This window comes from Lontra canadensis, unplaced genomic scaffold (assembly GCF_010015895.1).
Source record: "Lontra canadensis isolate GAN:19392208 unplaced genomic scaffold, GSC_riverotter_1.0 scaffold62, whole genome shotgun sequence".
NCBI classification, from domain to species: Eukaryota; Metazoa; Chordata; class Mammalia; order Carnivora; family Mustelidae; genus Lontra; species Lontra canadensis.
In genome coordinates this window covers 7,329,023-7,344,789 of record NW_022631056.1, presented here as the reverse complement: position 1 = coordinate 7,344,789, position 15,767 = coordinate 7,329,023, and the positions used below count along the sequence as shown (strand labels likewise).

At 34.2% G+C, this 15,767-nt stretch overlaps 1 protein-coding gene across 1 annotated transcript in view; it reads right to left on the bottom strand.

The window, feature by feature from the left end:
• Positions 1-15,767, bottom strand: part of ROBO2 (roundabout guidance receptor 2) — a 1,669,704-nt gene that overhangs the window by 1,632,516 nt on the left and 21,421 nt on the right. Inside the window, exon 2 of the mRNA XM_032878035.1 lies at positions 14,735-14,856. Within this exon, the coding sequence (XP_032733926.1) occupies positions 14,735-14,843 (109 nt within the window). The 5' untranslated portion in view covers positions 14,844-14,856. The remainder of the gene's footprint in view (positions 1-14,734; positions 14,857-15,767) is intronic.

Genomic DNA, 15,767 nt, shown 5'->3' with positions numbered 1-15,767 from the left:
TAAACCTGAAACTGCTTACGTCTATTAAATCGAGAAGGGCAGAAAATGGTTTTCACCTAACTGAAAAAATGGGCACAAGTTGGGAAGGTGACTGACAGTTGTGCTTATATTGGTTTTCTAGATTCTTTTTCATTTAACAGTATTATTTCACTCTTTCTGCTGTAAAACAGAAAATCAAGTATACAGAGAAATTTATTTTAATGATTGCAGTAAAAATACCTTCACCTCCAAAGTCAGACTCCGCTCTTTAGAACAAAATAGCTAGTTTTATAATTGATTTAAACATAGTTTCATACAAAGAGAAACAAGTTGAGAGAAACATCAACCTCTCTCATCATCGAGCCCCGTGTTATGACAGTATTTGTGAGGCGTTACAATTTAGGATTAAGACCTATATTTAGGGCACTGTGTATTTTCTGTGTCAGATCTGAAAATATAAGACATTAAAGTCCAGTCTTTGTTTGATCTGCTGTCCTCTGAAGTTAACAAAAGGTCAATTTACTGTGCTTCTTTTTTCTCTTTTTCATATTATCTTACACTTCAGCTTAATGTAAATATTAGCTAAGGTTTTTATTTTACTTTGCTTGAAAAAGCAAAATGCACTTAGACTGGACCCTTACAGTTACTGAAAAAAAAAAAAAAGCCACAAAATGTGCACAAAGAGGTATCAGCAATTATTCACTGGAAAAAAAATAGGATTTGGAACTTTTCCCTGCCTAAAAATTCAATTGGAAAGTGAAATTATTTCTTTCTACTATATGTGAGTGGTTGCACTGAAAACTTAAATAAAGCTGTTTAAACAAGTAGTTTCCACATATCAGAAATAAATAGCATACAACTTGTTTTAAATAGCAGAGTATTTGCTTTCATGGCATTCCACTGCATTCCAGGGCTCAAATGTAAAGCTAGTTTCAACTGTTAGAGGCACTATTGATTTCTAATATATTACACATTTTAGAAAAAAGCAGGAATCTGATGATATAGAGAGGGTCCACCAACTATGCACCCACAAACTAAATTTGGTCCATGGCTTATTTTGCATGCCTGACAGTTAAGAATGATTTTCACAATGTTAAAGGGTTCTAAGGAGGAAGTGGAAGAGAAGAGAGACTAAATACGGCCAGAAGAGAGACTAAATATGGCCAGCAAAGCCTAAAATATTTACTGTCTAATCTTTTACAGAAAAAGTTTGTGAATCCTATCAAAAACCTTGCATAGCTTACTAAAAAAGGGCTACTCCTTTCCAAATATTTCAGAATGAAAATACACATATTCTTCTTAAGTATTGTGTGTCTCCCAATAGGATGTACCACTAATATCCTATATGTTTAGGACACTATGTGTTCTAAAATAAAATGTTTGAATGTTGAAATGTGGGTATGTGGGGGGAAGGGCACTGGACTGCTGCAAGAGGAAGCTGACCTCTACTTGTTTCTTGAATTTATCATTTATTTCTTCCTTTCTTTGTACAAACGTGAATGTCAGTTTTACAAAGGGAACTACTAATTTAAGGATAGAAATTTAAATCTGGGAGGGGTAGCTCTGAATTCAGGGACACTACAATTTAAAATTTTGTATCAATTTTGTTAATAATCTTTTTTGTTAAGATTTTATTTTATTTGACAGAGGGAGAGTGCACACATGCCCGCATGTGAGAGAATGAGAGAGAGAGAGAGCAAGCACAAGCAAGGGGAGAGGCAGAAGGAGAGTGAGCAGACATCCCGCTGAGCTGGGAGCCTGTAGCAGGGCTCCATCCCAGGATCAAAACCTGAGCCTAAGGCAGAAGCTTAACCAGCGAGCCACACAGGTGTCCCACAATTTTGTTAATAATCTTTTTGATGAAGTTGGATGATACACACAGACAGACACACACACACACACACACACACACACACACACACACACCCCTCCATCTATATGGATAAAGCCACTGATATAGTTCCAGCTGGCACCTAATATACCCTCACTCTGAAACTCTTTCTCAAGGACAAGCCATTTGTTTACAATTTGTTTACACCTGTTTACAGGTGCTTTAGCATGCAAAAATGATTAAACATGAGAACACATTGCACAGAAAGTTCAGATCATGAATGAAACTTCAACTTTAATTACAACTATAACAACAACAACAACTATAATTTATAATGAACTGAAAGAGCTTTCAGAAGAGTTAGCTCTGGGATGTGAAGAGAAAACAAAATTCATTTTTTCCAGTGGTTTGTCACAAGGTCATCTTCCAGTCCTGTAAACACGCGCTCACATCACAACCTGTGTGTTCAACACTGACACACAGGGTTAGATGACAAAACCTGTTTCGTTAAGAAAGGGACCACTTCTACCAAGGATACCAAAAAGTAAATCTTCATTTCCACTTGTTTGTTTCCATTTGTTTGCTTTTAAGGTGAGGTAATATTTAAGGGTAGAAAAGGAAAACTTTCCATCAATCATTGTTGAGTGAGCATTTCAATCTATGTCAAAGCAAAAGTCAGCAGGTGTCAAGTCTTTGAAACTTTACATCAGATAACATGTTAAATCATTATCCTCAAAGGTACCTCTGAAGAGTTATGGATAAAAGGTACATACCAAATACATCTAAGACAAATTCACAAACAAAACGGAAGAGAACATCTACTTATTTCCAAGAAAAGTAGTAATTATTATAAACCAACAAAACCCCAAACAGAAGAATCTCCAAAGTACAAATGGACCAAATAAAGAGCAGCAAGAAGTGGACAGAAATGGAGAGTGGCACACAGGCATTAAGGAAAAAAAGGATCCCAAAATAGTAATATTATTTCAGCAAAAATAAGTGAACATGCTCATACTGAAAAATATGACTTGAAATCAATTCAGTAAGTCAAGTAAAAGCAAAAAATATAATACTTGGCTTTTTCTTGTGATAAGTGGTATTTTAAATATAAAAATTGGAAGAGATTATCACTGTGTGGGCGCCTGGGTGGCTCAGTCATTAAGCATCTGCCTTCCGCTCAGGTCATGATCCCAGTATCCTGAGATCGACCCCCACATGGGGCTCCTGCTTCTCCCTCTCCCACTTCCCCTGTTTGTGTTCCCTCTCTCAGTGTCTCTCTTTGTCAAATAAATAAATAAAATCTTTAAAAAAAAAAAAAAGATTATCATTGTGTAAGTTATCCCTCATCCCAATCCTCATGGTGAATTATTCCAAACTAAACATTAGTCATTCTAAAAACAACAATAAAGGCTATAAATACTATATGGAAAGAAATATCCTTATAGATGTTGACCTCACATTAATCTTCACTGGTAAGAGAGTCGAAAGTGATTGTACACAGCTAAAATTATTTATTTTCATAAAATAACTTAGTAGCTAAGCAGTGGAGTGAAAAAAGGGAGATTCAAATTGGAAGACATGTCATTTTCAAAATAGAACCTGTTTAATTACTTGAGTGTACATATTGTATGTCTCAGAAGAACAGTATGAAATTTCAGGCCTCATGGAGAGGTCACACACCAATGAGGGTGAGAGATCAGTACGGTAATTATCAGACAACGTGGGGTGCTACAGGGAGGCTCCAAGCAGGGAAAGCCATCCTTCCTGTGAAGAATCATGGAAACTGCAGATGGAAGGACACATTTTAGATGCACTGAATTATGGATTTGCATGGAGCTATAGCTAAACCTCCCGAATGGGCATAAACAATGAAGGTGTAAAAACAAAGTGTCAGAAAAGTATTCAGTATCCTTAGAGTCATGATTAGTGTTCTCTTCACTAGGAGAGTTAAAAAAAAAAAAAGAAGAAGAAAACTTCTGTCCTTAGTCTGTACTTATTAAACCAAAATCTTTAGGAGTTGAATTCACAAATATGAATTAGAAAACACAAAACAAAAACCATGGAAGTTCCTTATTTTGATCACCTACGTATATTACACAGTGAGAGGATTAATAAATTTCACTGAACGTACACCTGGGTCTTGATCCCATTCACTGTTTAAGCTCATTCCAATATGGATTTTGTACAAATTTCCCTTTCCCAAGGTCACTGGGGTTTTCACTTCACTAATACCAATGACAATGTTAATTCCTCATCCATATTGGCTTTCTTTCATTCTGGCTGCTCATAAAGCCAGAGTGATCTTTTTCCGTATCTATGATTTCCTTCAGAATGCTTTAATGACTTCCTCTTTCTCTAAAGATCACTTTAAACAGACTGAAGTATTTGGCCCTGGCCTAAATCTCCAGACAGAGCTAATGTCATCCTCCCACTTGCTTTCTTTGATCAAACTACATTAGACTTCTCGCAGTTCTTCAAACACAGAACACGTCCTGTAGTGATCGAATGAATGGTCTGATGATATTTTCTTTCTGCCGCCGAAGTTTTCACTGATCATGCTGATAATGAAATCATTGTTTTAAAGTCTTACCATCTATTGTACCGAGACTTAAATTTTTCACTCTGTGCACTGTAGTTGGCACAATTTTAATTTCCGTAATTATGCTCTCTTGCATATCAGTACTCTTCCCACAGTTCCATCTAGACCAAGGACTAGTGAAATGTTTTGTAAAGAACCAGAGAATAAGCAATGCAGGCTTTGTGGACCAAGAGGAAAATTTGGGCAACTGTCCTTGTCACAAGACAGTCTTTTGTATATTTTATACTTTACACTTAAAAATGTAAAAAAATATTTATAGCTCACATAAAATCAGGTAGCAGAACAGATCTGGTGCATGGGATGTAGTTTATCAATGTCTGACCTAGATACATGACTTTAAACATGATCTACAGCCCTACGATTTTCATACTCATATCTCTACCAAGTCATCTTCTTGTTGCCTACTTGATATATCCACTTGAATTCTAATAGGCATCTCAACTTAATGTAGGGGAGAAAGTAAAATCAATAATACACATGTATCTAACTACACCTCTGGCACTTGTAATCTATCCCATGTCATCACTCCTTCCCCATCTCAATAAATGACCATAACCATGTCTCTAAATCTAAACACTTGATGTGATTCTTGATCAGTAAATCCTATCTGGTCTATCTTCCAAACAACTCCTAATTTCAACCAATTTTACAACTTTATTGTTATAACTTTAGCAACTTTATTGCTATAATCACAATCCCAACCGCCATCATCCTTCATCTGAGCAACTGAAGTAGTCAACTGCATAATTCCTCTTCCCCCACCACCGTATCCCTCACCAGTAGTATACCCTTCACACTGGAAGTGGAAGGAACTGTGTAAGAGTAAATCTAATCATACCACATCTCTATCCTAAATCTTCCAATTGATTTGTTTTCTATCTAAACATTGACTGCAAAATCCTAACTAATGTGGTCCTTTATAGTCCCTGATCTCATGTCTTTCCCATACCTTTCCTTCATTCCAGCCAAACTGGCCTGCAATGCCCAAAAATATCAAGCTGATTTCTATTTCAGAACCTTTATATTTGCTATTCCTTCTGACTGGGACACCTGGGATCTTTGAAGGACCTTTGTCTTTTCATTCCAATCACAACCGAAACATCAACTCCTCAAAGAAAATTCTCTGACTTCCCCATAGCTGGATTGCTGCCTCTCCACATGCCAGTTATACTCAGCTATAGTACCACATTTAATCTTCTTCATAGTAGTATATGTCATAGCCCTTCATAGTATTGATTTTGTTATGTATTTGGGTGCTTTCCTCCTCTGTCTCTTTCTACTACATTATAACCATTTGGGTCTCTGCCTTCATTGCTATATCCCCAGTGTCTGGCATATAGTAGGTACTCTATTCTGATTACCTTGTTGACTACTATGCATATGGGAATCCTTTTGCCTAATTTTTGTCACACTATTTCTCTTCTCCCTCTCTGTATTTTTCTCCCTTCTTATCTCTCTTCTGTCTTTATACTCATCTTTAAAGTTTGTATCATTCTGTGTCCTGAAAATTTCTCCATTATATTGTGAGAGCTTAATTGCCTCAAAAAAAAACCCACACTATTTTGGCAAAAAATACGTAAGTTGGAATATAGTCAATGTTGTTTAGTATAAAAAGATACATCCTTACCAGGAAGCCAATTCCACCAAGAAACAAACAAAAGCACTTTTGGTCATTCCTTATTTCCAGATTTGAAGCCAGTAAGTTTTTCTACTTTCAAGCATTCTTGACCATAGAAATGAAAGACATCTACTTATAGCTATTAACTTATTATCACTGTCTACATTTAGGTTCTAGAACAATTTAACATGGTATCAGTTTATGTGATAATAATTCAAAAACAGTTTTATCAACATTTTCCAACAGAACAAATGCCTTCTCTAATTAGCAACTTCAATTAAGTACCTGAATCTAATGAGGAATAAGTTATACATTATGCTAAATTTTCATTAGCTCACTATTCTAGAAAGTTTTTACATTAATTAAAAACAGGATACTCAGTAATGGAAAAGAGAAAGAGATAAAAGCTTGTTTTAATACATTTAAATTAGAACTTAACATTACTTTAATACACTCATTTGTAGTTAACTGCAAGAGTAATAAAGCAAAATTGTTGAGTCTTAAGTAGTGACCATTGTACAATCTGAAAACTCAAAATGAATTACCAAAAAGAAATCTCAAAGTCCTTCAGTAGTTTCCAACTTCACTCTAAACAGAAGCCAAAGTCATTAAAATGTCAAGCAAGATTCTACAAAGTCTCCATCCCTTCCTTTCTGTTCTATCACCTCTCAGCTCTTCTACCATGCCCTCCCATCCCACATGGGCTTTGCTCCAGCCACCCTAGTTTCCGGCTGTTCCTACAAAACACTAGGCATGATCTTCCTCAAGATTTACACACTGACTGTACCCTAACAAGGAACGTTCTTGCCCCAAATCTCTGGGTGGCTTAGTCCCTAACCTTGGGCTTTCAATTGCCATCTTCTCTGCGAGGTCATTCCAGACTGTCCAATTAAAAACTGTCATCTCAGAATCCTCTGTTCCACATCACAGCATTATTTTTCACCATCAACCCTGCCATATGTTGCATATATTTGTTACTCATTGTCTGTCATCGGTCTCCCCCATTAGAATGCAAGCTCTATGATGGCGAGACTGTCAATTTTCTTAACTACTTTATCACTAGCATCCAGAATAGTTCCTGCCTCAAGGTAAAAACTTTATAAACTTTTGTTGAATATATGGATATATATATAGTTTGGGCCATCAAGGAGCTCAGAAATAAGGAAAAGACACAAATGAACAATTACAGCGCATACTGAGAAATATTGGTAGGGTTGTGTATGGGGACCTTTGAAAACTACAGAAAACAACATCAAAATATCAATGTGGAATCTGGACAGAGACATAACAGGGACATCTGAGTTAAGGAACAAAAGGAAGATAGCCAACTGAAGAAAAAAGAGAAAGGAAGAGCTAACAAAGGAGCATCAGAAGTTGCTACAGGAAAAATAAGTTAAAAAAATCATCATAAGAAAAAAAGCACAATACACATTGCATCCCAATTATTATGTCACACACAATTATGCTTTGATTAAGCTATCGTTGATAAATAGATCACCATGTGACATGACCAAATAGAAACGTCAGTGCTTCCTAACTTTTGAGAAAAATCCTTTAGACAATATCTTGATGATTTAGGGAAGAAAGTTGTTGGATGAGGCACATGTCCCTTAGAGACAAGACCGAGCTTGTGAACGCTGTGTATAGCCTTCATAATGGAAAGGTGCCAGATTAATTTTTTTTGAAGTCTCTTGAAATCTAAGTTGGCAACTTAGAAAATCATGTGTAATTCATGAGCTTTTTAAAGGAAACATAATAAGTGACAGAGAAGCGATTCTCCAGTGTGTCTTTATGCTGAGGTATGCACAGCATTATAGGTTGAAGAAGTAGAAAGAAACAAAAAGAATTAAGAGTAAGCAGTAATTTCTGTCAAAGACCAGGACATACAGTCTCACCCATGTGACTATTTTGAATTTCTTGACTCCAGAGTCTAGGCTCTTTAGTTTGTCTGTTAGTTAATTTGTGGACAAAAACTTAGGTTGCATTAAAAACACAATGTGAAGACTTCATACCATGAAATGGCTACGAAGCTGACTACAAAACAAAGAGTAGGCTACGTGTCCGGTGGAGAAGGAACAAGCTTCCTTAATCACTCTTCACTTTATTTCTCATTTTTTGGTAGGTAAAGTCCTACCAAAAATTTCACAGATTGATTTTTCAAATTATATTATATTTTATTATTATTAGCCTGTGTCAGAATACTGACACTTGTCCTCTTTTTCCCCCCTACTTCTATTCCTTTTTCTATCTCTTCAGCTATTACAGCTTCTTTATTCTAATTTTAATATATATATTAAATATATACATATATGTGCCTGGAGAGAGAGAGATGAGGTGAACATATCCCATAGAAGATAATGTATAATGAACTTAGATCTTCTTTAAGTCAAATTCCATAACAAATTCCAAACACGGCAAAAATCTCCAAATGAAATTTTAATTCTAAACCAAGTCTCCAGGGGGACCTGAGTGGCTCAGTGGGTTAAAGCCTCTGCCTTAGGCTCGGGTCGTGATCCCAGGGTCCTGGGATCAAGCCCCACGTCCCCGCATCCGGCTCTCTGCCAGCAGGGAGCCTGCTTCCATCTCTCTCTCTGCCTGCCTCTCTGCCTACTTGTGATCTCTGCCAAATAAATAAATAAAATCTTTAAAAATATATAAATAAATAAATAGTAAAAAAAATTTAAAAATGAACCAAGTCTCCAAATAGTCTCCAAATATGTAAAAACCAAACATTAAAGCTCAATAAAAAAAAAAAAAGATGCAAAGAAATCATTAGGAAGAGTGTTTAAGATTTTTTTTCCTAAATAAATTCAATTTTTAGAGGATAGGAGAACTTTCATTAAAAAGAGTTTTTCCTTAAAAAACAAATTAAATAAAATAAATGGGAAATAAAACACACACTTTATTATGTTGCATGGTAAGAATACTTTAAAATATTGTGAAAGAATGCCACTCAAAGGGTAGACGATACTATATAATTTCAGCAGAAAGTACTGCATAAAAACAGAATATTCTACAATTAGCCCTTTTTTCTATGGCAATGACTTTAATGATCAGGAAGATAGCTTAAAACACTGAAACAGAATACAGTGATTTCATTTTAAACTATCTAATGTCTAAGTTGTAAAGAGAAATCCCTTTCTGCGGAGCATTCCAGAGCAAGTCTTTACAATTAGATATTTATGACATCACCTCCCTTATGTTATGGACTTCATGCAGATTGCATAAAAGAACATGCACTGACTTCTTTTAAGAATATAACCTTCAGATGTCTGGAAAGAATTTGAAATGCGTGGATTCTCAAAAATCCAAATTCTGAGGATAAGATCTTAATAAATGTTAATCTCTTTAAAGTGAATTCACCATATTCTTAAACCACTACATTCCCTATTTACCATATAACGTGAATTTTTTAAGCTATGGAAATGGTGTATTGCATATAATGTCCAAGAATGGCTAGCTTTTTGCTGCTGCTGTTAGTTTAAAAAGCTCTTAGGAATTATTGTTAGAACTTAAATGCTGTTGGGGTGGATATTTATGGGATTTTTAAGTATTGGATATTTGCATTTATATATTAAGAAGTTTAAATCAAACGCTAAAACTGAACATAAATAATTTTGCTACCGACCAACTTACACACATATATATCATTGACTAACACAAAGGAAAATTCTTTACGTTTAATACGGAATGCCAGAAACATTAAGACTTCTGTTAGATAGTAGAGTTCAATTTCACCACTACTTAGCTTGATGTTATTTTAAGGTCAGGTCTCCTGGGATACACAGATAATCATCATTCAGTATTGACTGCCAAACATTTGAGCTCACCTCTCTTAAAACAATATTCAGTTATAAAATGAAACAATTTACCCAAGTAACCTGGAAAAACATAAACTCTGGGTGGAATTAAGGTCCTTTTAGATGATTATTTCTCACTAGTAAATGATTCTACGATATTAAAATTCATAGGTCATATGATCTGAGAAATTCTAATTGAAAAATTGTAGCTATAAACCTTCACTCAAAGTTGTATACAATCTTCACTTACTGACAGAATTATATAATCACTCAAGTTTCCTGAATAAAGCAAAAAATGACAGGGACAAAAATAAAACTTTGGGCTACACTGGGAAAAGATTTCAAAGGAGAAAGGGAAGGAAAAAGATAAGAGAATTCTTCATTCATCCTTCTATCCAGCCATCTACCCATCCACCCTTTTTTTTTATTTTATTTTTTATAAACATATAATATATTTTTATCCCCAGGGGTACAGGTCTGTGAATCGCCAGGTTTACACACTTCACAGAACTCACCATAGCACATACCCTCCCCAATGTCCATAACCCCACCCCCCTCACCCAACCCCCCTCCCCCCATCAACCCTGTTTGTTTTGTGAGATTAAGAGTCACTTATGGTTTGTCTCCCTCCCAATCCCATCTTGTTTCATTTACTCTTCTCCTACCCCCTTAACCCCCCATCCATCCACCCTTTAAAAGTTTTTTTTTTTTTCTATGTCTCTAGAAGGAAAAAAAAAAAAAGATATGTGACAAACACAAAATACAGGTGACTGGCTTAGTATAATTAATATGATTCCAAGGTAATACAGTTTAACAACTTGCAAAATAGGACAATCAAATGATTAACTTTTCAAAATTTTGTCCCTTCACTAAAACATTATTTTATAAGGTAAATCATAAAACTTAGAGATTGTAACTGCTGAATATTATCAAATTTTATTATTTGAATGCTTAAAACCTAACCCTAATTCTGGTCATGAAAACAAACATAACTTGATTTGTCCTCAAAATTTAAGTTTGCTACATGATCTCAACTGGTTTCTTTCAAATTTCAAAATTTCTTATATCTAGCATCACGGTTGGGAATTTCAGCATGTGAATAATCATGGGAACCAAACTGATTAAAATTCTTTGTGTATTCATGATAACATGTGAAAAATAATACTATCTTTACAGACTTTATTAGTCACAAAAATCAGGAAAATAGCACTAAGTCAGAAACTATGACAAACTTATTTCTGGAAATAGGCTGACATACACATTCCGTTCTTCTTGTTATTATCCTTACTAAGTACGGGAAAGAATAGCACTCTTTTACGAAAACCATTAAGATAGGAATATAGTTTTAAGAACTGCCAAACAATATTTCTGAATGATTTGTTTTTTAAAATCAAAACAGCATCTTTACTTTTAACAAGCGTTCACCTTGATCGCAAACTGCCTCATTCTGCCTTTATGGTCATTCACATGCATCTCAGTGACTGATTTTTTCTTAATTTTTTTTATATAAATTACACCTTTACCTTAATAAACATCTCATATTATTACCTGAATATACTGCTGTAGAAAGAAAGAAATGGGATTGCTGAGTTTGGAAGTAATTTCTCAGTTCTAAACATCATAACTACTTCAGGGACCTCCCAGAATCCTGTAAATCATTTGGTCTCTCCGATGCCTTCCTACAGTCCCTCTTGCCAATCAGCATTCCCCTGGCTACAACTGTTGTGTTACAAATTACAACTAGACATATTAGATGTCAGTTCAGTTTTCTCTAGATTATCCCTAAAGTCAATGTATCGTATTTGGAAATGTGTGTATTTACAACTATCTGTGACAGTTCTTTTCTTTTTTATAAATAAATATTTTATTTTAAAATAGTTTTAGATTTACAGAAAACTCATAAAGAATAGAGAAAGCTGCCACATACCCCACACCCAATTCTTCTATTAACATCTGTAACAGTTCTTTTAAAGACAAAATAAATCTGAACAACTTTGTAACTTGTTTAATTTTCATAATAAACATTTTGTTTTTAAAAAATCACATATATTCTATTTTATCTTAAGGATTGGCTTTATTAAAAAAAAAAAAAAGACTGGCTTTACTGTCATTTACTTGGTAGTTTCTAATGTGCAAACCACCTAAGCAGCATAGAAATGAGCAGTGTCCAAGCCAGGGAATGCTCTAAGGATATATATCTCTTGTTAAGTAAGAAGTCAGTGAAACAGACTACCCAAGCAGATGCTTTTCTTGAGTGATATAAAAAATTGACAAAGGGCATCTACCTGTCCATACCCTGTCCACTCCTTTCTTTTTATTTGACCATGATGCCCCTAGATAGATCATCATCCAACATTCTTACTTAGAATTCAGGATGCAATTCCTATAACATGTTTGTTGTAAGTGGCGGTTGCACACAGCTGAATTAATACTGAGTGTGATGCTTTATGTACATTCTAGAATATGCAGATTCTTGTCTCTTGTTCCCACAACATGATTACTTTTTCTAACATGATTTTTTATGGGAAAGAATATCCAGATTTCCCAATGACTTACAAATAATTAGCATATAATCTACTGATAAATATGGAGAGCTTATATAAAAAAATACAACTTAGCTTTGTTATCATCCCTAAGGAATTTACATTGGTTTTAGGTTTTAGGTAAAAACAATTTCACTATATTTTACATGCATATTTGCTCTAAGAGTCATACTTAACGGATACATAATCACAATTCTGGACTTTGGAAATCCCAATAATCAAAGTTTAAGACAAAGCTATAAATAATATAGAGAAAACTCCATTTATATATATATCAATGTGTTATTTACTCACAAATAGTAATGTACCATAAAATTTTTATTTAAAAAGATAGGCAGTAATTTAAAGTTTTCATTTGAAAATTTTTATCTTTAAGTTCTGCTTAACTAAATGTCCAAAGGTGAAAAAATTAATATTTAATGAGGCTTACTGATCTAAATGATAATATGCTGTTTGAGTTATATTTGAAATTATTAGATTTGCTTATCATGCCTATGAAACCTGCTTCATTCAATCTAGCTACCTAAAGGAAGCAAAAATTCCCTTAATCATAAAATTAAATCATTCCATTATGCCATCTATTAAGCTGTTTTTCCCTTTCATCACTGTCTATTTTAATTTATTATTTTAAAAAGAAACTAAATTACTTAAGTTGCATTTACCATCACAGGCTTTACTATAGCTAAGCATGGAATTGATTTCACAGAATGTTCTTTACAAATGTTGGTCACTATCAAAGAAGAGAATATCCAAGCAATCAATATTGAAGAAAGAATAAAGAGCTTGGACAAATAAAAGAGATGATATTTATTTCTCCTCTAACATTTTAAATATCCAACAAACTATTATCCATTAAGAAAAGCCATAATCCCTGGAAATGATGGCCTCAGAAAGGGTTCTGGCAATCTTGTGTAATACTAAATGTACTGTTGGATCACTATTGCAGAAAAACAGTTGTCCTGCTGAATTTTAGTGATCTGACACATTGCCAGAGGAATAAACAACTCCTTTAGCCAACAGAAATGTGATGTAGCTGCTGCCTACAGATTCTTGTTTTAGATCTTTGGTAAAAAAAAAAAAAAAAATACTATGTGTATTAAATATAATTTCCTTCCATTATTTTTATCAAAAAAGAAAAATGAAATGAGAATTCAACTAAGTGCTAACATAAATTCTTAATGGCAGGAAAGAAAAACTTTAAAATCAAAGCCTATTTCATCATTATAATCTGTTATCTGCATATATATATATATATATATGCATTATTATCACACAAAGATACATGCATTTTTGTTTTTGAAAAACACCATCCTGTTTCATTTCAAAAATTCATTAAATAAAATTATGTACCATGAGCAAACAATGCTCGTCTTGAACTATCTTTTCGAAAGAGTTACTAAACTTACTTTAATATACACAATATTTATTGTATATTTTGGAAACCAAAGGACTAGCAAAAGCTCAACAACTCTATCACAATTACATAACACCTCTATACATTCTCAATTTCATCTAGAGTAATGTACCTGCCCATACAGCCTTCCTGTTCATACTTTTCAAGTCTTGAAAAAGCAGAAACAATATCGAAATGGATTCTCCTCCACGAAAAAAAAAAAAAAAAAAGGCCATGGGGCTCAGCATTTTTTTCACATAAAATATTAAATAGCAATTTGTATCTGAAAAGGCAGCACACATCCAAAAATAATACAACAGTTTTCACAAAACACATTTCATTGATACTAGCTTTGGCATAAACGACTCCACACAGCTATTGATCAAATCAGTACACTGAAAAACCTTATTACAAAATCTATGGTCCTTTCCTACTCTGCAAATGAGACTTCAGGACACCACAACCTTGCAACTCAGGTCTACCATTAATTTCCTCTTGGCAGAGCAATGAGAAATGTCAAATTTTTCACTTAATTTCTGAAGAATATCACACCCTTTAGAGAATATATTCTTGAAATTTAAAAAGTTAAAAACCACTCAAGGAACAAAATAGGGACCCAAAAGCTTCTCTTCAAAAATATAAAACCTTGAAGTAATATGTTCTTATAAAATTACACACACACATACAAAACCTATCTGTATCTCTAGCACCTACTGCAACGGAGTGAAGCCAATTTTGGAGCAGTGACTTCAAATGTGATACACCAACTCACACCTAATTCTAGCTCAACTTAACTAATTTGGAAGTATAATCCACTTTAACAAAAACCTTGGAGAAAGACTGAAACAAATAGCTTAAAACATCAAACTAAAGATCCACATTAAAAAAAATAAAAATAAAGATCCACATAACTTCAAAGTAAAGTGAAACTCATATCCAGCTCTCAAATATTAAAACATGCGTGCACCTACCTTGGACTTGTCCATTCCCTTGCTGACCCCAGAGAATCACAGTCATCATTAGCAGTCCTGGAGTCCATGTCCACATTCTTCTAGTAACACTTCCTTGTCTTCTAGCCATTGCATTTTAAACTCTACATAATCAGCGGGGTAGACAAGAAAAGTATAGTAAATTACAACCTTATGTGTTACCACTCAAATCCCATATCTAATATGCAATGTGTATGTAAAAATTATCCTGAGTACAAGGAGATACATTTGAAAATCATGTTTCTCTTTGGGATTCTCACAATGATGATTAATATGAAAACTCACTCATCTTTAACCTCATATTCTAAACATTCATTTGAATGATATTTTTCAATAGCAGTCTGCAAAGTAGTTTTGGTATTTTGGTAATCAGTCAGGCAAAATCAGTCAGGAAATCAGACTGGAAATCAGTCAGGCAAAAAAATTATACATGGCCACTAGTTATAACTTGTTGAGGTAAACTGATACACATCATCTCTATGTATACATACAAAAATGAATTTGCAACATATTTATGTAAGTTTAAACTAACTATCTCATAAAATCCTCTTCTAATCACTGCATAACCCTTTTTTTCAAGATTTTATTTATTTGAGAGAGACACTGTGAGTGAGAGAGAGTGGCAGCAGAAGGAGAGGGAGAAGCAGGCTCCCTGAGGAGCAGAGAGCCCAACTCTGAGCCAAAGGCAAATGCTTAACTGACTGAGCCACCCAGGCATCCCACTGCATAACCATTTTTATCTGGTACCAGCAGTGTCAAAATTCAGATTTAAACCACCCTTCAATGGATTGCTTTGGCTAATTTATTCTTATTTAATATTTCCTGAACTTCTGCTAGTCCACACATAGTACTCAATTTAAATGGTGCCTTTTTTAAAATATACATTCTATACAGAATTGAGGCAGTATTTAAAAAATCTAAAAACACTCTTCAGAAAGGATTAGCATATAAAACACCAGTTCCACTATACATTTAAGTAAAATTTTAAAGAGCAGATGGCTTTTGAATTATTATA